At 44.8% G+C, this 23,536-nt stretch overlaps 1 protein-coding gene across 1 annotated transcript in view; it reads left to right on the top strand.

Moving 5' to 3' along the window:
* Positions 1–23,536, top strand: part of sec16a (SEC16 homolog A, endoplasmic reticulum export factor) — a 73,195-nt gene that overhangs the window by 5,725 nt on the left and 43,934 nt on the right. Inside the window, exons 2-6 of the mRNA XM_072566040.1 lie at positions 4,140–7,545; positions 12,267–12,400; positions 14,807–14,904; positions 20,371–20,488; positions 22,335–22,527. Coding sequence (XP_072422141.1) covers positions 4,201–7,545; positions 12,267–12,400; positions 14,807–14,904; positions 20,371–20,488; positions 22,335–22,527 — 3,888 coding nt within the window. The 5' untranslated portion in view covers positions 4,140–4,200. The remainder of the gene's footprint in view (positions 1–4,139; positions 7,546–12,266; positions 12,401–14,806; positions 14,905–20,370; positions 20,489–22,334; positions 22,528–23,536) is intronic.

Below are 23,536 nucleotides of genomic sequence, written 5' to 3'. Positions count from 1 at the left end.
ATGGGGAGAGGTTGAGAAAGAGTCCTTTATGGTAACCTCTGCCAGTGTGGGACTTGAAGCCATGCTGTTGGAGTTACTCTACTACAAACCAGTCATCCAGACAACAAAGCTAACTGACCCCCATTTATGTATTACAATTTATTCAAAGATAAAAGATCATTTAAAGGGGGAGTAGATGCACAAATCATTGAGTTGCAGAACAGGTTGACCAAGTCGATGAAATCCCGAATGTTTAATCAAAATAAACAGGACAAGATGCACAAAATTTTGCTGAATATATTTTAAAGAATTTGTTTGTAAATGGCATAGTTGCTAAACCTACATTTATTGTCTCTATTTGTCCAGAGGGCAGTTAAAAGTCAACCACATTATGGGTCTAGTATCACATGTAGACCTGACTGAGTACAGATGATGGATTTTCTTCTGGAAAGGGCATTAGTGAACCAGATGGGATTTTAATGGCAATTGACCATGGTTGACATTAGTCTAGCTTTTTATTCCTTATTTTTATTGAATTCAGATTTCATCATCTGCCATGGTGAGGTTGAAACTGATGTTCCTAGAATATTATTTTGAGGTTCTGGATTACTGGTCAAGTGACATTACCATTATACACCTGACCTACCCCTGTCTTCTACAGGATTATTGGGTCCAATGCTGGTCAACACAGTTCAGAAGGATCTGAAAGCTTTGGAGAGCGAATTAAAGCGATTTCCTAGAATTATGCAAATGTGTGAAAAGAAGCTTGGCCAGTTTTTAACACTTAAGCGATTCAAATTGTTTAAAATCATGAAAGTGTTTAAATGGAATGATTAAGAATTTTTTATAATAGCTGAAGAGCTGCTAACCTGAGGTCATGCATCTAAGGAGATTGACTCTAGTTCTTCTGTCAATGATGTGAAGGAGCCTGAGGAAAAGATTTTTACATAAATAACTGAATTTGAAATAAAAATATCAGGCTTAAAGACCAGTGTGGGTGAAGTGAGCTTCAGTTCATGGGATACTTTCACCGTCCTGGGAAGGTGAGATTTGTACCAATGGGATGCTCTCCGCCTGGATCATGCTGAGGGTGATGCTCTTGCCAACTGCAAGGAACTACAGCAAATTTGGCACTGAATAGTAGGTCAAGGGATCAAGACTCCCAACAGTAACCATGTAGTAGGCTGGAGTATAAAGGTAGAAATAATGAGTGCTTGAGGTAATAATAGAGATTGTGATCTACATTTAGACTGGAAAAGTCCAATGGCAAAGGTAGCCAAGCATCACAGAATTTTTAGAAAGAGGAGGATTTGATGTAGGTATGTCCATAATGCTAATGATCAATGTATATACACACCCTGGTGTTTGCTCCTGTGTATTTTTTAGAATAGTACCTTCTATTTCATACTGTTTTCCCATGTTCTTTGTGCAAAAGCTTATCGCCTCCCACTTTGCAGCGTTGAACTTCACCTACCATCTATTTGCCAACTCCAACAACTCATCTATGTCAATTTGAATGTTGCATTGTTCTCCTCACTGTTTATATTTCTTCCAAGATGAGTTCATAGAATATTTTTCAGAGTTTCAGAGCAGCATGTTCTGGAACCAACCAGAGAGGTATGATGCAGTGATATAGATTTAATTCATGATTTCATAGTGAAGGCTTCCCTAGGTAGAGGCAACCATAAGGTTATTGTATTATACGTTTAGTTTGATCGAGGGAGGAATGGGTCTCATACTATTTTACTAAAGATTTAAGGTCAACTATGAAGGAATGAAAATAGCTTGCTGAAATTAATTGACAAATTAGGTTAAAGAATAGGTCAATAAATATGCAGCTGCATCTTCAGGACATTTAAAACAGATATAAGGTCTTTTTTTTCTCTCTCCGAGGGTTGAGAGTCATTGGAACTGGAAATGGAGTCCTTGAATATTTTTAAGGCAGAGGAAGATTGATTTTTGTCAAGTTAAGGGGTGAAAGTTTATTGGGGTAGTCAGGTTTTGAGGCTACAATCAGCTCAGCCTTAATCTAATCGAATGATGGAGCAGGGATTGGGACCAAATGGCCAATTCCTGCTCCTAATTCACATGCAAGGTGGAGGAAACCAGTTTTGATCGGAGGTTCCAAACAGGATTTGGATAAATCCTTAGAGAAAACTATTGCAAGAATAGGGGCATGGCATGGGATTAATTGATTTGCTCTTTGAAAGAATGGTTACAGACTTGGTTGGCAAATGGCTTCCTCCTTTGCTATATGAGTAATTTTCAGGACTTTGTACAATAGTGATGGCAAAATTGCCTGAGTTGGCTACTTATTAGATTAGATTACTTACAGTGTGGAAACAGGCCCTTCGGCCCAACAAGTCCACACTGACCCGCCGAAGTGCAACCCATTCCCCTACATTTACCCCTTCACCTAACCTGCACATTTTTGGATTGTGGGAGGAAACCGGAGCACCCGGAGGAAACCCATGCAGACACGGGGAGAATGTGCAATCTTCCCACAGAGAGATGCCTGAGGTGGGAATTGAACCCCGGTCTCTGGCGCTGTGAGGCAGCAGTGCTAACCACTGTGCCACCATGCTGCCCACTAAAGCTAACAGTGATGTTGGGAATCTGCATGTACAGTGCTAAATACAGAAATTCCAAATTCTGTGTTAGTAATTTTAAGTTTCTCTGACTGGTTTACTGTTGAAGACCACACAGTTTGTAAGCAATGAAACATCATTGATCTCGTGAAAACTTAGTTTGTGCTATTAGTCTTGACGTGAATGTCCTGGGAAAGTTGCACCTTGTTGAATTAGACATAACTGGTTTTGTACTGGTGTGCTGACTTTATATTTACAACTGGAAAACCTCTCCATCCCTGAAAAATACTGGAATTCAAGTTTCTCCTCTGGTGATTGTTCTATGCTTTTTAAAAAAAGGTTTGGTGTTTCACCTTCTATTATGAATGTGGCACAGTTATTTATTTTATTGTTTGCAAAGTGATATTTAGTAATGTTCAGTATGTTTAGCAGCTGGGATTTTGTCTGTGCAAATACTCCAGGCTGTTTCCCCTACTTGATGACATCATTAGACACCTAGAGATTCCTGTCAGTTTGGTAGCAGATTTGTACTAACGTGGGGGGAGAATGACACCCACACCACAGATATTGTGTGACGTTCACTGTCATTGTCCCTCTGTCAGAGAATTCTGGCCCATGGTTCTAAGGTTAGTATAGCTGATGAGATTGTCGAGATACATAGTGCACAAATTTCTGCCATTCAATCTTATTTTTTGAGAGAGCTTATTTGTGAAGATGCATCTATTCTTCTTTGTCTGAGCTTTGAGGATTGGTAGGATTCTTGGGTGCAGTGGCCATCACTGATTCTGGCTTCGCCTATCGGTGCATACAGACCCAACAGGTAATGGCCGGGATTAGTTGCATGGGTTGTTCACCATTTAACCTGGACCCAGCAAATTACTCTAGTGGGATTTGAACTCCTGTTCCCAGTCTGGCTAACCAAATCCTTTAGATTACTGACCCTGCGTGTAACCACGTGACCAATTGGAACTAATAACATATTTCATGGAAGTCTCTGTCTGAATTGTGAAAAATACTGAACTACATTGAAGCATTAAGCTAATGTCCTTGTCTCTTCTTACATTTGTAGACTTTGGTGGCAGAGAGATACTTAAAAGTGAGGATACACGAAGGCCAGAATTGGAGGAACACCGAGAACCCAGAGAGTTGTAGTGTTAAAGGAGGTTGCAAAGATAGGGATGAACATGATTGGAAAGTAAAGACAGGAATTTCAAAATTGATCCATTGATAAACTCGGAATCCCAGTATGTCCCTGAGCACATGAAGGGTGAATAAGATATGTTAGCAACAGGCTGGACCCTTTTGCTTCTGCTCATTGAACCTTGCTGGGGTAGTCAAAGGAATGCTATGATTTTGTCTTTGTGTTTGTGGAATCTTGTGCACAAATTGCTGTGTTTCCGATGTGAGAAATGATGTTCATACTTCAAAAAAAGTATTTTGATGGTGTGAAGTGCTTTGAGATGTCCTGAAGTTGTGAAACATTATAAAAATCCAAGCCAGTCTTTATTTCTCATTGTCTATTCTCTCTCTCTCTCTCTCTCTTCTCCTCCCCACCCCCCCCCAAAAAAAAAGGTACAGTGATTAATCAGCAGCCACGTTATTACTGGAAATTGTTTGAGCTGCCACAGTCTTGATGCAGAGTCCAACAATGCAGCCTCCACCATCCCGATCATCACCAGGCGATGGCAGCACCACTGGAGCCCCCCTGAGTGGGGGGGCCCACAATGTTTTCCGACGGAATGCTCCCTACAGACGGCCCAATACCCCCCTGTCAGGGGCCCCTGCTACATTGCCTCCGCCACCGGTCACTGATCCATTTGGACTTGGCCAGCAGATGCAGGCCAACAGTTCACCGTCACTGCAAAACGCTGTTAATGGAGGGCTGCCAAACCTGAACCGACTAGCTGGGAGTCAGCTCCCTTGGCCCACAGATGGAATGCCTTGTGCGTTGGGGGAACGGCGTGAACCCTATGGTGCACCAGCTCCCCTCCCCCCTGCACCCCGATTTGGTGAAGCTGGCCAGTTCACACCTGCAGCCCCTCTTCAAGGAGCTGAAGCTGGACAGGCCCTACCCCAAGAGCCCTCATATTTTCATACAGGGCTAGGCTCAGAGAGTAGTGAGATGGGGCAGGCACGGCCAGTGGCACGAAACCCCCATGGGCAGGAGGGGGGCCAGGAGCCCCATTCCTTTCCTCCCGCTCCACCCACTTTCCTACCACAATTCCAGCAGAGCTCCTCACAGTGGGCAGTTAGTCATGGCAGTCGACCTCCGTCCGTCCAGAACTACTTTCAGCCTAGTGACCCCCAGACCCAAGGTTTTGGTGGTTACTGCGCCCCTCAGCCTGTCCCCCTTCAGCAAAGCCACGCAGCAGGTAGCCACTACCAGCAGCATCACTCCCCATCACTGGAATCCCAGGTGCAATTTTTTGGAGCCGAGCACCAAGACATTGCCCAACCATCTCCATTCCCCCAACTGCCTCAGAACCAGCAGCATTTCTCTGGCACTGGCTTTGTCCAGTCGGAGGATTGGCAATCTGGTCCCCCTCGAGAAGTGTGCCAGCAGCAGGCTATACCTCACTCTGGACACCAGGCTGACTGTCCTGCCCCACGGTCAGACCCACCGCCTGGGGACTCTGAACCCGGAACCATCTCCATGTTTTTCAAAGGGAGTGAAGTGGAGAACAAAGAAACCCTGATGCCTGAGCAGTCGAGTGCAGTCAGTGCCAGTATCGGGGAGGCCTTCCAGCCCAGCACCGGACCCTTCTTCAGCGCACAGCCACTGCCAGAGCTGTGCACTGGAAATGCTGAACCCCGGGGCTTAGGCCCGCAACCACCTGTTCCTTGTGGTGTTTACAGCATCAGTAGCGGAGAACCTGGTGGGGCAGTTGATTCCACTCAGCCCCATGATGGAGGGTTGGTGTTAGAAGATGATGAGAATTCTGAATTTGTCCAGAATCAGGAGGTCCTGCCCACTGAGCCTGACAGAACTCCTGTGGCATTCCAGCCCATGCCAGGATTGGTGAACCAAGGGCTGCACGCCATCAGAAATGTGAGTGGGGCAGGACCACCACCAAATCTCGAGACCCCAGACCCTGCACACCATCCTCTGCGATGTGACAGTATCTCTTCAAATCACAGCAGTGCCAGTCACAGCAGTGGCTCCAGTCTGCGGAGATCCCACGCCCAGACAAATACATTCATCCAACAAGAGAGCGGGAAACCTCCCACCGATTCCCTGAACCGTTTCTTTGAGCAGATTGACTCCTCCCCGCTGAGTCGAGACCCTTTGCACCCTGGCAGGGAGGCAGATAGTGCAGGGCGGCCATTGTACTACAGCCAGCTTTCTCAGTCTCCTGCCCTCAGCTCCCCAAAGCCTATGACTACCTTCCAAGCCAGTGCCAACAGCTCATTTGAGCCAGTCAGATCGCATGGCCAACTCCCAGTCAAACCTGTTGAAGTGGACCAAGCAAAGATGGTGATGGAGTTGAACCAGTCAACAGTGACCACTGTGGGGCAGAGGCATGGTGCTGGCACATCGGACATCTCCCCAGGCAACTTGGAACAGCCACCGGATAACCTGGAAAACATCCGCATGCCCCAGCCTCACTCAAACCTCTATGCTGGCGTTGGAACATCAAAGAGCGTGGCACGGCCTGCACCAGAAGAGTCCCACAAGAGACCATCCTCGAGAGTGTCTGGTGTCTGGGTGAAATCTGAGAGCCCTGCTGCCACTCTGTGGGCACAGAGTGAGCTGCCAAGCTTCTCCGCTGGCATTATGTTGGCACCAGCTGCTCCGGCAGTGCCTGCAGCCGCCAAGTTGGAAGTGATACAACCACCTGAAGATAGCAGTAAGGGTTTGAGCTACCCTGTACCTCCTGGAAATATGGAAAATCCTCCCCAGGTGGCAGAGGACAGAGCCCCAAAAAAACAGACAGCTCCCAGCTATGCCACGCTCCTGGTCCCTACTCCGGCCTCACCTACCCCAGCTGTGCTGCTTGCTCGGCCACTTCAGACCTCCCCCCACATCCCCAGCCCTGAATGTCCTCTCCGAGATCGGGGCGATGGCCAAAGTGCTGCCTTTGCGAGTCCAGTCCCTCCCAATCCTGAGCTGGTCACAACAGTCCAGGGAGCATCACATGCACAGGCTCCATTGAACCTGGCCGCAAACAGTCGCATCACCCCTAGAACGGGCAGCGAAGGGCAGTCAGTGGATCCTGCTATCACCACCAGCCCTCCTCCTAGCCAAGACCCTGGTGTGATTGTAACCTCCCCAACTTCCAATCTTCAGCCGTCCAGTGACAGTGGCAAGGACGAAATGAGAAACAGAGGGTTTGATCAGCCCAACCCGTCCACCAATTGTGAGCTGCTTGATTTCACACTGCACAGTACTGTGCCTAATCAACCCTTAACTAGCATGAATCCGGCTGTTTCTCTGCCACTTGGCAGCACCTCACAGCAGTCAGTTCCTTGCCACACATACACCACAGGGCTCTACATGAATGACAAAGCAGGTTTCTACCTGCAGGTCACTGCAGATGTCCAACAGCAACAGCCAATCACCACTGTGAGTGGACAGCAGGCAGTGCCACCACTGCCACCAGTGACTCATGACCAGCGCCAACCAGGGTCATTGCCAGTCAGTGGGCAGTGCCCGTCGGCCAGTTTTGGGTACCCAGGATCTGGTCCCACTCAGCCTCCAGCACAGGAGCAGCATCTGCCAACTCAAGCAGCAGTAACAACAGCAGCTGCCCCCCAGCCCCTCACCCACCATGATGTGATGCCACAGCACCCGTATCCACCAGGGCAGCCACATGCAGGTTATGGTTACGCTTATCCATATATGTGCCAGGACTATGGTGCAGACCCTCAGCAGCCTTATGTCATGCCTTACTCATCATACCCTACACTGGACCCGAGAGTTGGCCAGCAGATGTCTTACCCATTGACGGACTCCAGAGGCAACCATTCGTATTACCAGGTAAAACTGCTACCTTTTCTGTTTGTATTATAGCTCCAGTTTTGGTCAGAGGCTCAGTAACGTGCCACTAGTCAAGATTAGGTTAGGTATCTGTTTTTTTTCCATTTTTGTATAGCTTCGATTACAAGGTGAAAGAAGGTCAAATACAAATTGACATTGAGTTACACAGGAGGTCACATGACCTAAAGTTGTTCAAAGACATGGCTTTTAAGGATCATGTTATTGTAGAGCACAGTAGCAAGATTGATGGACTTGGGGAAGGAAGTCCATAGTTTAGGATCTGGTGATGCAGTGACTAAACTTGAGATGCTCAAGGGTGCAGATTTAGAAGAGCAGAGCCATCTTGGAGGGGTGTAAGGACCTGAGGAGGTTCCAGAGCTAGGGAAGGTGAGTCCTTGGAAGGATTCAAAACTTGGATAGTATTCTGAATTAAAGTGTTGCCATACTGGGAGCCAGTGTAGGTCAGTGAGCACAGGCAGTTCGTGGTACTTGGTGCATTCCTCCAGTAGCTGCACTTATAATGGCACCACTGACCAGAATGATGTTGGCGCCTTCAAGGGCATCTACTGATTGATTTGTCGCAACAAGTCACTGTGTCCCTGGACTGAAGAGAGTGTGGGGAATAAATCACTTCCCAAAACCTCTTGTTGGAATGTATAGCTGCATGGGTTGAGGATACTGTCGGCCAATGCCCTTCATAGTTGAATAACCTGGTCATGCTTCAGTAAATTACCACTTACCAGGGCTACAGCTTTAAGGAGATCAGATCGGTGGTTATGGGGACCATTGCAGGGTCAAACCAAGGCTATCACTTTCAAAAGCTGTTTCACTGCTCAACTGTGCACCTGTTGAGATGCAGATCATTGATAAACAAAATGGGCTTGGAAGACTGAATAGGCTCTTCCTGCGCTTGTGACAGACACCAAAAAAAAGAACACATTGAGAACTTTTGGATGAGTCTGTATGATTGGAAAAGTTACTTTAGGTTGAGGCCCTGAGGAGACCTTTTCTGATATGTTGCTGTAACTACAGAGACTGCTTCAAGTTGTAATTTGATTTCAGTTTTCTTGTACTGCAGTTTCTTTTGCAATGGGTCCTGCAATTTGTCAGGTCACGCAGCAGGAATGTTTGGGACATTATAAAGTGAGATGCACTCTTCCCTTGTCTGGGAGATTGAGGACAATATAGAGTGTATCTGCTGTCCCTGTCATGGGAGTATTTGATGTGGAGTGTAGAACAGTAGAGGGTCCTTACTTTCTGTTTTAAAAGAGTAGACAGTTTTACTGTGTATTTAACCCTGTGCTGCCCATGACCTGGGAGTATTTGATGTGGACAGTGTAAAAGGAGCTTTACTTTCAGTTTAACAATGTAGCGGGTGCTTCACTCTCTAACCCTGTGCTGTCCCCAACCTGGGAGTGCTTGATGATGACGATGGTGTTGAGGATCATTTGCTTTCTAGTTGCTTCTAGTTTAGAAGAGTAGAGTCATAGAGATGTACAGCATGAATACAGACCCTTCCGTCCAACCCGTCCATGCCGACCAGATATCCCAACCCAAACTAGTCCCACCGATCAGCACCCGGCCCATATCCCTCCAAACCCTTCCTGTTCATATACCCATCCAAATGCCTCTTAAATGTTGTAATTGTACCAGCCTCCACCACATCCTCTGGCAGCTCATTCCATACACGTACCACCCTCTGTGAAAAAGTTGTCTCTTAGATCTCTTTTACTTCTTTCCCCTCTCGCCTTAAACCTATGCCCTCTAGTTCTGGACTCCCCGATCCCAGGGAAAAGACTTTGTCTATTTATCCTATCCATACCCCTCATAATTTTGTAAACCTCTATAAGGTCACCCCTCAGCCTCTGCTCCAGGGAAAACAGCCCCAGCCTATTCAGCCTCTCCCTGTAGCTCAAATCCTCCAACCCTGGCAACATCCTTGTAAATCTTTTCTGAACCCTTTCAAGTTTCATAACATCTTTCCGATAGGATGGAGACCAGAATTGCACACAATATTCCAACAGTGGCCTAACCAACGTCATGTACAGCCGCAATATGACCTCCCAACTCCTGTACTCAATACTCTGACCAATAAAGGAAAGCATACCAAACACCACCTTCACTATCCTATCTACCTGCAACTCCACTTTCAAGGAGCTATGAACCTGCATTCCAAGGTCTCTTTGTTCAGCAACACTCCCTAGGACCTTACCATTAAGTGTATACGTCCTGCTAAGATTTGCTTTTCCCAAAATGCAGCACCTCACATATATCTGAATTAAACTCCATCTGTCACTTCTCAGCCCATTGGCCCATCTGGTCCAGATCCTGTTGTAATCTGAGGTAACCTTCTTCACTGTCCACTACACCTCCAATTATGGTGTCATCTGCAAATTTACTAACTATATCTCTTATGCTCGCATCCAATTTCACTTTAAAAGAGTAGGGGGAGCTTTACTCTATCTCACCCGATGCTGTTTCAGTTCTGGAAGTGATTGATGGTGCCATTGTAGGGAAAGCTTTACTCCGTATCTTAATCCTGTGCTGTCCCTTACCTCATACCTCAGTGTTTGATGTGGACACTGACACAATTGGCTGTGGCTTTCAGTCCTCTGCGTAGACAGCTGAGCGTAAAATTCACATTCAAAAATAAATGATGAAAAGTTGATCTGTTTGGGAATGTGGCTGGGAAGGGCTGGGTTATCTAGTCCATCCCAACACTAGCCCAGTGCAATCACTGACTCCATACATTCTCCTAGGAGGGAGGACAATCCTTTCATTTTGCGTAGCTGTTCCAGATGGTAGTTTTTGCCCCACGTCCCTCTCCTCCCAAACCCCCTTCTTGCTGTATCAACATATCCTTCTGTTCCTGTTTCTCTCATGTTCTCCTTAAATGTATCTACATTATTCAACTTAACTGCTTTGTAAGGAAGTGAGTTCCTCATTCTCCCCACTCTCTGGGTGAAGGGGTTTCTCTTGAATTCCTGATTGAGTTTAATAGCAACTGTCTTGGATGGCCCTTAGTTTTGCTTCCTCCATAAGTAACAATATGTTCTGAACATCTATCCTATTAAAACCTGTTTTACTTTGAAAATCCTCTATTGAGTTAGCCTTCTCCATTTTCAGGAAGGAGCTTCAGCTCGTTCACCCTTTCCTGCTGCTTAGAACCTCTCCGTTTTGGTATCAACTTTGTAAATCTGTGTCATCCTGGCAAGTTTGCGAATTCCCCCTTCACTCACTTGCATAAAGCAGAGAGCTCTGCAGAGCCCAAACTTTATTCTTGGTGATTGTCATCTTATCCTGTACATCTTAAAACAAGAAGTCTCCTCATCTTTCATTGCATACTCATCGTCTGTGCAGAGAGCTCTGCTGTTGGAGGTAACCTGCCTTACCTTTTGTTTAATGCTTGTTGATGCCCTCCTTCCAAACTAACTCTTCCCATTTCAGATAACTGATCTGACCCAGGCTTTCAGCTATTCTACTTTAAAACCCTAAGTTCATGTTCCCTCTAAATTTATGTCTCTGTTGTCCTTACAATGTTCACCAATGTGATCATTCTGAAATTGCTAGATTGGCTATCTTTCTGACTTCCTCTTTTTGGAACCCTTCCCAGTGACTGTTCTTTCACCAGGAGTGACAGCTCAGTGAGTGAGTTTTGAACTCTGTACAATTGTCCTTGGGGAAGAGTTTGGCGATGCTGCTCCTCTGATCTGTTATTCAGTAAGTGATCTGTTGAACAGGTTCTCCTGGAGATGGGTTGGATGGATCACAAATGGGTCCAGATTCAGCTTCTGAACATCGAGCCAGCTGTCCTCACACCGCCAAGATCACTGTGCCTGGAATCAGCTTCAGTGCATCTTGGGATTTTTTTTCTATTCTTTCATGTCATCTGGGTTTCACTGGCAAGGATAACATTTTTTTTTTGCTCAGCCAATTCAAAGGGCAGTTTAAGAATCAACCACATTGTGGGGTCGAGTCACATGTAGGTCAGACCAGATAGCGACAGCAGAGTTCCTTCCATAAAGGGCATTAGTGAGCCAGGTGTGTCTTTATGATAATCTACAGTTTTGAAGTTGTTATCACAGATTAGCTTTCAGTGTCAGATTTGTTAATTGAATTTAAAGTATACCTGCTACTGTGGTTGGGTTTGAACTCCTGTCCCCAGAATATTAGTTTGGATTGCTGGATTACTTGTCCAGTGATGTCACTGTGACTAGCTGGCAAATAAATGACTCTGCACTTCCTACTTATGATCACAAATAACCTTCTCGTAACCTCTGCTGACTCATAAAGGGTGCCCAATCTGCTGGAATTCAGCAGTTTCACGTGGGAGCAAAGGAAAAAAGTGTTGACTGGAGAAGAATTTTTTTCAGCCTGAGTGTTATGGAGTAAGAATTGTAAAGCACAGAAGCGACTGTTTAGCCCACGTCAACACTAATCTTACTTTCCAACACTGGGTCCATAGCCTTGTATCGTATGATATTTCAGATGCTCAACCACGTAAGGTGGTTGTGTGGTTTCCTGCTTTTACTGACAAGATGTTGTAGAAAATACAGCAGCCAGTTTATGCACAAAGATCCCAAAACAAAAAGGTGGTAAATCACCAAATAGTTTAGTGATTATGGTTGAAAAATGAATATTGGCCCCGAGAGAGAACTCATTAAAGCTCATAATGTTTCCTTGCCAGTGATCCAATTGTTAACCAGTTCTCACTTCTGCAGGATGATCCATATCGCCGTTATGCCCGATATGGCAGATACGACGTTAATAACATGAGTTACAAGGAATCAGAGAGGGAGAAGACCAGCCGGCCCAGCTCACGAGCAAGTCAGTCTTCCAATCGACCAACTTCCAGGTATGGAGTTGCAAGAAGAGGAAGGCTTTACTCTGAATTTCTTATGTTAGGATATGTTCCATTGGAAATTGTGTCAAAAGTTCCATAAACTTTAAATGTGCTTCTGTCTGTAGATCTTGTGTGACACCAGTACACAAGTTGCTTCCTTTATCGCACCTGCATGCCCTTAATTCCTACTATCTAAAAGGACAGCAGGTACATCAGGATGCCCTCACCTGCAAGCCCACACAATTCTGACTTTCAAACATACACATTCTTTCATTGATGCTACAACTCCCTCCCTAACAGCACAGTGGTGTCCCTACACATAGGTTCCAGTTCCGAAGGCAGCTTACCATTAGGCAATTGGTGATTGGCAATAAATGCTGACCTAGCGAGACACATCCAGCTCTCAATGAAGTTTTAAAGAAGTGCTTCTCAGTATGTATCCTGAACAGCAGTTTGAATCCCTGTCACTTTTTGTTGCTGATCTTCCCACCCTCTTTCCAAAAGCCCCATAACTTTATTGGGAATGGGATTCCAGTTGATTGTGAGCCCTTCTGTTAACCTCCTTGCTGGTGCATGAGTGAATGCAGAATTGACTCAGAATGGGATTTACTAAAGTGCTTCACTTTTCTGTCCTTCACAAACTGTTGTGCTCATTCATAAACCCCTCTCCATTACTTTAGCCTCCCCCTTTCCCTACCTACCCAACCCAGAATTGGTCAGCTGGAGGAGTTAGGGAGTATTGTAGACAAGTTTCTTTTGTGTGTTTTGGCCTTAATTTTCCATCCAGCCCTTTGACTGAAGTAAATGAGGAAGTGGTGAGGCTGGGGGTGGAGGAAACCAAGAAATGGAGATCCTTGTCTGCACTAGTAGTAGAGTTGCACAACTTTGCCTGCAAATTAAAATTTTCTTCTTGAACCCCTCTCTCTTTTGAAGGCATTATCATCTAGCTGGACTGCAGATACAATGGACCATCCACTCCCTGTCATAAGGACTTTCTGTATTCCTGGCACTCTACTTGTCTACTCTGGGTGTTTGATAACAACATCCCTGACATCTGCCAGGATACTGTGTGCAAGCCTGGCTGCCTTGATTCATGTCTTCCTGTTATTGATATTAAGAAGTGAACTCCAGCATCTTGCCTGTCCTGCCTCACCTGTGCCCTCCTCTGTTAACCACCACTCCCCCAAACCCTTCTCTCTCTCATGCACATGCTCACATCCACTTAAACTCACTAGAATAAAACAAGGAAATCCAGCTGCTGGAAATCTTTTATCAAAAACAGAAAATGATGGAGTAACTTAATAGGTCTGGCTGTATTTATGGAGAGATACCGTGACCCATTCTGAAGAGCTTCCTGAGTGTCTCAAACAATTTGTTTTTGTCCCTTTGTCTTACTGTTCCCTCATCTTTTTTGACTCTCTTTTGTCGGGTAAAAGATATAAAAATTTAAATACACGTAAGAACAGATTCAAGAACAGTTTCTTCCCCACTGTCGTCCGATTTTTGAATGGACCTCTCGCATTCTAATTCTGATATCTCTGCACCTCTGCTGCTGTAGCACTGTATTCTGCACACTTCTACCTGACGGTCTTTGTGTGGTGCGATATGCCTATTAAGAACCCACGAGAACATTTTTCACTGTATCTTGGTACATAGAAGAATCCCTACAGTGTGGAAACAGGCCATTTGACCAAATAAGTCCATACTCTCTCTCAGAAGAACATCCCACCCAGACCCATTCCCCTAACTATTACTCTACATTTCTCCTGACTAATACAAATAACCTGCACATCCCTGAACACTATGGGCAATTTAGTGTGGCCAGTTCACCTAATGTGCACATCTTTGGACAGCGGGAGGAAACCCACACAGACATGAGCAGAATGTGCAAGCCCCACACAAACAGTTGGCCGAGACTGGAATTGAACCTGGATCCCTGGCACTGTGAGGCAGCAGTGCTGAAGAAGGGTATATGCCTGAAATGTTGATTCTCCTGCTCCTCAGATGCTGTCTGACCTGCTGTGCTTTTCCAGCACCACACTCTCGACGCTGTGGGGTAGCAGTACTAACCACTGAGCCACCATGCCACTACTAAACCACTCTCACTCATGAGTTTTGTTAAAACAAAATTCTTTCTATTTTTGCTTTGAATGCACCACAACTGTCTCTGGATAATCTGTTCCATTGTTTCTCCACTCTGAAGTAGGTTAATCAAAACTTTTCCTTGCTGCCTCATGTACATTCCTGTTATACTGCCTTCTGTATGTTAATGTGTTGGCAGTTGTTGATTGTCTCTAACCATCGCCATTCAGGCTTCAGGGCACATCTACATTCTTGTTTCCAATCTTTAACACAAACTGACTGAAATAAGAATCTTCAGCAATGTTTCGATCCACCTTTATTTTGTGATCTCCTCAGGCAAGGATGCACTGAAGATCTGTATGGTGGAAGAAGTGGACGAGAGGGATATCCTGGTTATTATCCGGATTATTACAACAGCCAATATCAGTACAGAGGTAAGGAAGAATCACTTTTTTGCCTTCGCTTAGAGAGCTGGTTCTCTTCCACTCAGTGGTTAGTTGAGCGAAATATTCAGTAAGTTAATAGAGCATTAAATCCCTGCAAAAGCTGCTATTCGTATTTAGGTTCCACAAGCACTGGCCACCTACCATTATGTACTTCACGGTTGAGGCTAAACGTTGAATACCAGAAGACTGTTTACCGTGGTGGGGGTCACGGGGTAATAGTCAACAAGTGTTTTCCCTGTCGAGATCTTTATTATCTGTATAAGGCACCAGAAGGAACCATGGTTTAATGCTCTTTAAGGAGCCCTGTGCCTCTGAGTTGTGGAGAGCTGTCAGTCTAGTTTAGAGGCTTACATCCAGGAATGAGGATCACCGTCACAACTGAGCCTAAGGTAAGAATAGTGGCATGATGCTCACCCAGTGGGATTGAAGAATCATGAGCCTTTTGTGCAGTGGCCTTTTCGTGTTCTGATTGTGACTGGAGTTGTTTCTTAGCAGATGTTACTGGACTAATCTGGAGGCATGCGTTCTAATCTTGCCATGGGCAATCTGGCAATTTAGATTTGATTTGTGATTAAATTTCTGGAATTAGTAATAGTGGCCATGTTGTTGAATTGCTTTCAAAACCCAAACTGGCCCCCAGATGACCTCTTCAGGGACAATGCTCTGTTGTTCTTACCTAGACCAAATGTGACTCCAGACCCCCTCAAAATGTGATTGGCTTTTTGTGGCTGTCTGAAGTGGCCAAGCAAGACTCTCATGCCAAAATGAGATGGACAATATTAGTCATCTTTGCTGATTCATTCTTTCAAATTCTGAAAGTTAATAAGGCTGGACTGGACCAAACAAACCAGACTGAATCTAAGAGTAACAGTCAACAGTGTGATCTTTCAAGCTTACTGTGCTTTTAAGTGTCATCCTAATTTGGTGATCTTATTTTTTCCCAAACCCTGGCTTGTATCCACTGAGCGGCCATTGGAAGGTGGGCGATGATTGAAGTCTGTTCCCCCAATCTGTGCTAGGATTGATTTAAGTATTTTATAATGAAGAGATTGGTGGTTAATATTTAAATTATGCTGCCCCAGCAGATAAGATACTGGATGAAAAATTTTCCAGATGCTGTAGGATCATAGAATGTTTATCTCATTAGTCCTAACCTACTGTTTCACATAAACCATTCATTTTATTTTCACTGTTGCTCAAATTCTACCCTTTAATATTTCATACTGTCTAACCCCAGTCTCTGTCTTACTCTTGAATATTACTCCAGTGTGAGCCCATGAGCCCATGCTCTCCCTCACTCTCCATACCCTCTCATTTCATCCTGTTTGACAATGGATTTATTCCCCCACTGCTCCCCTCCAAAAAAAATCTCATGGATTACAGAAGATCAAGCAGCTCACAACCACCACCTCCGTTCTTTGATGCAGCCTAACCTTACTGTCTAGCTTGCGGTTAAGTTACTTACTTTGTCATCTAGTCAGGCAGCAGAGCCCCTTTGTAGGACTGACAGCGTTTCCCAGTTCTAATGAAGGTTCTCACATAGTAACTTCCCCAGCATTAAATTGGTGACCACCTGGCTGCGTTGTCTGTTTCTATGTCAGGAAAGCTGACCTGTGACGTTGCTCATTTTGTAATTGCTTATGCTTCTGCTATGCGGTTGCTGTGGTGAAGTAAGGGGTGAAGTAAAGTTTAACCTGATTTATGTCTTTTTCACAGTCCACGCCAGTCTGTTACACCTCCACCACCCGCCCCCCCCCCCCGCAATGCTGATAGAGAAGCATTATTTAAAGAGTATCCTCCTCAGTCCTTTTGTTAGTATTCCTCATCAAACATTGCAAAGAAATTGTCCAAAGGGCCTATTACTGGTTTATATTCTAGACATTGCTTTTTGTTTGTGATCTTGCTATTTTCGACTTAGCTGCCATGTTTCCATAATTACAACAATAGTGGTAAGGGCATAGAAGGTACAAGGAAATCTCTGCTGATGCTAGAATCTGTACGGGAGAAAAAATTGCTGGAAATCATATTGCGTCAGGCAGCATCTATGCAGAGAGAGCAAGCAATGTTATGAGTCTAGATGACTCTTCATCAGAGAATTGAGTGTACTCCTGGTGGGAAATTTCAATGTCCACCACCAAAGTAGTGCAGCAGTACTACTGATTAAGCTGGTCAGGTCCTAAACTTCATAGCTGCTAGACTGAGTCTACATATGGTGAGGGAACCACCAAGAGGGAAAAACATGCTTGTCCTTATCCTTGTCAATCTGCCTGTCACAGATGCATCTGTTCATGATAGCATCAGTAAGAGTGACCACTGCACAGTCCCTGTGGAGACAAAGTCCCACTTTCACATTGAGAATAATCTCCATTGTATTGTATGGCACTATCATCATGCTAAGTGGGACAGACTTTGAATTGTTCTAGCACCTGAACTAGGCATCCATGTGGTACTATGAGCCATCCGCTGCAGCAGAATAATTATACAACACAATTTGCAATCTCATGGTCCAACACATTTCACAATTTTACGATTACTATCAAGCCTGGGATCAACCCAAGAAAAGCACTAGGCATACCTAAGAATGAAGTGTTGACCTTGTGAATCTATCAAACAGGACTATTTGCGTGCAAAATAGCATAAGCAGCAAATGATAGACAAAGCTTGGTGATCCATAAACAAGAGGTCAGATTGAAGCTCTGCAGTCCTGCCACATCCTATTGTGAATGGTTGTGGACAATCATACAACTCACTGGATGAGTCAGCTCCACAAATATCCCCATCCTCAATGATGGAAGAGCCCAACATATCAGTGCAAAAGATAAGGCTGAAGCATTCCCAGCAATCTTTAGCCAGAAGGGCTGAGTGGATGATCCATCTCTGCCTCCTCCTGTCATCCCCAGTATTGCAGTCTTTAACTAATTCACATGATATCAAGAAATAGCTGGGGCACTGAATACTGCTCAAACTATGGACCCTGACAGCATTCTGGCAATAGTAACCATGTTATTCCAATACAGTTACAACATTGACATCTACCTGAGATCTTAACACCCAGTTTCCCCAAAACTTGTCTGCTATCGACAAGGCACGAGTCAGGAGTGTGATGGAATGCTCCCCACTTGTCTAAATATGTGCAGCTCCAACAACACTCAAAGCCTGACCTCATTCAGCACAAAGCAGCCTGCTTAATTAGCACCACATTCACAATCATTCAGTCACTTCACTACTGACACTGAGAAGCAACTGTGTGAACCATCTACAGAATACACTGTAGAAATTCATGAAAGATCCTTAGATAGCACCTTCCAAATCCATAACCAATTCCATTTGAAGGACAAGGGCAGCAGAAACATGAGACCACCACAGCCACTTGCAAGTTCCCCTTCAAGGCACTCACCATCCTGACTTGGAAATATATCGCTGTTCCTTCAGTGTCTTTAGATCTGTCTTCACTGGGGAAGACACGAGCAAAATCCCAGACGTAATAGTGGCTGAAGGACCTGAACTGAAGGGAATTTATATTAGGCAGGAAATGGTGTTGGAGATGCTGTTGGGTTTGAAGGCTGATAAGTCCCCGGGACCTGATGGTCTGCATCCCAGAGTACTGAAGGAGGTGGCTCTAGAAATCGTGGATGCGTTGGTGATCATTTTCCGATGTTCTGTAGATTCAGGATCAGTTCCTGCAGATTGGAGGGTGGCTAATGTTGCCCCACTTTTTAAGAAAGGTGGGAGAGAGAAAACAGAGAATTATAGACCAGTTAGTCTGACCTCAGTGGTGGGAAAAATGTTGGAGTCAATTATAAAGAACGAAATTATGACACATCTGGACAGCAGTAACGGGATAGGTCAGAGTCAGCATGGATTTATGAAGGGGAAATCATGCTTGACTAATCTTCTGGAATTTTTTGAGGATATAACTCTGAAGATGGACAAGGGAGATCCAGTGGATGTAGTGTACCTGGACTTTGAGAAAGCCTTTGATAAAGTCCCACACAGGAGGTTAGTGGGCAAAATTAGGGCACATGGTATTAGGGGCAAAATACTGACATGGATTGAAAATTGTTTGGCTGATAGGAAACAAAGAGTAGTGATAAATGGCTCCCTTTCGGAATGGCAGGCGGTAACCAGTAGAGTACTGCAGGGATCAGTGTTGGGACCGCAGCTTTTTACAATGTACATTAATGATATAGATGAAGGTATTAAAAGTAATATTAGCAAATTTGCTGATGACACAAAGCTGGGTGGCAGGGTGAAATGTGAGGAGGATGTTCGGAGAATACAGGGTGACCTGGACAGGCTAGGTGAGTGGATGGATGCAAGGCAGATGCAGTTTAATGTGGATAAATGTGTGGTTATTCACTTTGGTGGCAAGAACAGGAAGGCAGATTACTACCTCAATGAAGTCAAGTTCAGTAAAGGGGCAGTACAACGAGACCTAGGTGTTCTTGTCCATCAGTCAATAAAAGCAAGCATGCAGGTACAGCAGGCAGTGAAGAAAGCTAATAGCATGCTGGCCTTCATAACAAGAGGAATTGAGTATAGAAGCAAAGAGTTCCTTCTGCAGCTGTACAGGGCCCTGGTGAGACCGCACCTGGAATATTGTGCGCAGATTTGGTCTCCAAATTTGAGGAAAGACATTGTGGCTATTGAGGGAGTGCAGCGTAGGTTCACAAGGTCAATTCCCGGAATGGTGGGACTATCTTACGCTGAAAGATTGGAACGACTGGGCTTGTATACGCTTGAGTTTAGAAGGCTGAGGGGATCTGATTGAGACGTATAAGATTATTAAAGGATTGGACACTCTGGAGGCAGGAAGCATGTTTCTGCTGATGGGTGAGTCCCGAACCAGAGGACACAGTTTAAAAATTTGGGGTAGGCCACTTAGAACAGAGTTGAGGAGTAACTTCTTCACCCAGAGAGTGGTGGGTGTATGGAATGCTCTGCCCCAGAAGGCTGTGGAGGCCAAGTCTCTGGATATTTTCAAGAAAGAATTGGATAGAGCTCTTAAGGATAGTGGAATTAAGGGTTATGGGGATAAGGCAGGAACAGGATACTGATTGAGGATGATCAGCCATGATCATAATGAATGGTGGTGCTGACTCGAAGGGCAGAATGGCCTACTCCTGCACCAATTGTCTATTGTGTCGCTGAGTAAAAATCCTAGAACTCCCTCCCTAAAGCATTGTACATCTACCTACAGACCATGGATCGCAGTGGCTCAAGAAGGCAGCTCCCCAACACCACCACAAGGGTAACTAGGGATGACCAGTAAATACTGGGAATGAATATAAAAATAAGTGGCAAAACCTCAATGGGTAGTTAATTGGCTCTTTAGAATTTTGTGATGTCTTGAGGTTGCGTTGTTAAGGAATCATTAAATATTTTTCCCTTTCCTTTCCCTCTTTAATACAACCTGCAGTGATTCTCAAAGTTTACTACATTATATTTTATTAGACTCAGCTCATTGGGATAGATATGACCCAGCTGCCTATGATCCTCGATACAGAGACTACAGGGAATATGAAATGCCATACTGGTACTATGGACCTTACCGGGAGCTCTACACCGATAGGTGAGTAACAGGCCACTTGAGAATAGAGTGCTTTGCCCTGTGACTTCTTTGCCACAGTTCTCCATCTCATTGTGGAGCAGAGCCTGTGCATTTCTTTTAAGATGCCTTATACTGAAGATTGGGTAGGGTAGGCAATACTGTATTGGGCAAGTGGAGAGAGAGAATTGATCAGCTTCAACACATACTTGAGTGGGCATTGAACAGAGTTCATCCTGGGTATTTGAGAATGATATCAAGGTGGCACAGTGGTTAGCACTGTTGCCTCACAGCGCCAAAGACCCTGGTTCAATTCCCAACTCGGGCGACTGACTGTGTGGAGTTTGCACATTCTCCCAGTGTCTGCGTGGGTTTCCTCTGGGTGCTCCGGTTTCCTCCCACAGTCCAAAGATGTGCAGGTCAGGTGAATTGGCCATGCTAAATTGCCCGTAGTGTTAGGTAAAAGGGTAAATGTAGGGGAATGGGTGGGTTGCGCTTCAGCGGGTCGGTGTGGACTTGTTGGGCCGAAGGGCCTGTTTCCACACTGTAAGTAATCTAAAAAAAAGGTTCATAAGGGTAACCTGTGGAGAGAATGCATGGGTCAGTCTTCTGTTACATTGATTTTAATAGTCGAAGGGCTGGTCGAAGCAAAACTTCATAAACTAAATTTGAAGAGTTGTTTGGATGAATCAGACTGTCTTCTAGTGTAGAGAGTTCTGAACAAAAGATTAAAATTTGAACCAGGCTATACAGGGGTGTTCTCATATAGGGGAGTCAAAATCTGGAATTGTTTTTCTACCAAGTGTTGACCTGGTGAGGCGAGGAGAAGCAAACAGAGAGGAGAGTGCTGAAAATGTCAAAACTGAGACAGGCAGATTTTTGCTGGATTTAGTGTGGTGAGGATTAAGAGCCCGGTTGTGTAGCTGATGCCAACCTGTCATGTTTGCATGGTGTACATGTTCAAGAGGCTGGGTTTTGCCATCACACTTATACCAATAAGAGTCCACTTGCCAACCAATCTGCACACTTACACTGCATTAATGTTTTATTTTTGCATTGGTATTCTTGCCTATTGGGAGAAAGTGAGGACTGCAGATGCCGGAGATCAGAGCTTAAAAATGTGTTGCTGGAAAAGTGCAGCAGGTCAGGCAGCATCCAAGGAGCAGGAGAATCGATGTTACGGGCATGAGCCCTTCTTGCCTATTGGCCTGATAAGTTGTCAGAGTTTTTCTTCTTGCACTCTTTTTTTTTTTATGTAAACAATATTCAAACATAGATCAGTGTGCAGGACTCCTTCTGGTTCTCAACAATATTATTCAGAATTGCTAAATGGACTTCCAAGAGACTTTCCAAGGATGGAGAGACAGTGACTGTTTTCTCATGTAGTCTGGAGTGTGGAGGATGGTTGTAACATTTGGCTGCTTGGATTTGAGTGTCTTTGGCTGGACGACTGAGAGCAGGTTTTCATTTGAGAATGAGGATGTGGTGCTGGGTATGGATATTGAGACATCGGGGTTTGGAGAGGGGCTTTTAGCTGACAACATTGCAGCTAGTGTTTTTTTTTCCATGTTCCCCTCTGGTCCTCTGCAGGAGCTGGTAGCAGTTCCCTGTCTTCCCCAACTTCCTGTATTACCTGTAAAATCAGTCTATTTCCTTTCAGTGATTGAAGCCAGTGTACAAATGGTTAATGTAAAGTGTTAACTGTAAAGCAACTTGTCTTTTATACAAAGTAATTTCCATACCCAGCTATGAACCACTCCAGCTCCAAGCTACACTCAACAGAGACTGATCAGAGAGGATTTGGGTGGGTGGGTGAAGAATTTTCATTCAAGGTTTCATTTATTTCAATAAATTGGGTTTTGTTTAAAAGGAGGAATGGATTTGAGAACCTCTGGCACTACGACCCTCGCTATGATGTGAGCTTCGATGAAGGTAGTCGGCAGGACCTGTACCCTGATGAATTTGATGGGCACAGCACACACAGTGAACAGTCTGTTCACAGCGCACTGAGCTCGCACAGCGTAAGGAGCAGACGGAGTAGCTTTGGCTCCCGCTCTCAGCAGGTGAGGAACACTGGTAATCTCAGCAGATGTATTAATGTAGTGAGTAGTTAAGCAGTTGATCGGGGTTAATGGATTACGTTACTGGGGAAACATAATGGGAGAGTGGTGGGACTGATGGGTGGAAGGAACAGTAAGACGGAGTAATCATAGAGTCGAACAGTACGGAAGAGGCCTGTTGACACATTGAGTCTGTTCTGTCAAAACTTCACTATCTATACGAGTCCCACTTTCCTACACTAAGCCTTCTAGCCTTAAATGTTTTAACATTTCAAGTGCTCATCCAATTGCTTTTAATGGTTGTGAGGGTTCCCACATCAACTACCATCCCAGGCAGTGCATTCCAGACCCAGAAAACCCTCTGAGAGAACATATTTTTCTTTAAATCCCCTCTTAATCTCTTGCTGTTCACCTTAAAATTATATCACTTTGTTATTGACCCCTCTGAGGGAGACAGCTGTTTTCTATTCCCCCCCTGTCCATGCCCCTCAATTTTATACTCCTCTATCAGGTCCCTCCCTTAACCTTTTTCTGCTCAAAAGAAACCCACCTGAGCTTATCCAGCCTCTCTCCAGAGCTAAGCTGCTTCATTCCAGGCAACATTCTGCTGAATCTCCTCTGCAACCCCTCCAGTGCAATCGTAACCCGAACTGCGCACATTGCTCCAACGGGGGCCTAACTGAAGTCCTGTACAGCTCTAATATAGCCTCCCTGCTTTTATTATCTATGCCACAAGCGATAAAGTCAAATTTGTGCATTCTTGAGTCCCCTTTTTACCTGTACCGCCACCTTCAGGAATCTGTGGACAAACACCCAAAATCCTTCTGAGCTTCCTTCTGTCCTGCCACTCATTGAGTGTCAATCAATAAACTCTGTCCATTTTAAAAAAAAAAGGTGTCTTGGTTCCGAAATAAAAACAGAATATGCTAGAGAAATTCAGGCCTGATGGCATCTGTGGAGAGAGAAAAAGACTTCAGGTTTCAGGTCCAATACAAGAAGTTCATTCAACTTT

This window comes from Chiloscyllium punctatum, chromosome 49 (assembly GCF_047496795.1).
Source record: "Chiloscyllium punctatum isolate Juve2018m chromosome 49, sChiPun1.3, whole genome shotgun sequence".
Taxonomy (NCBI): Eukaryota; Metazoa; Chordata; class Chondrichthyes; order Orectolobiformes; family Hemiscylliidae; genus Chiloscyllium; species Chiloscyllium punctatum.
This window is presented reverse-complemented; position numbering and strand designations above follow the sequence as displayed.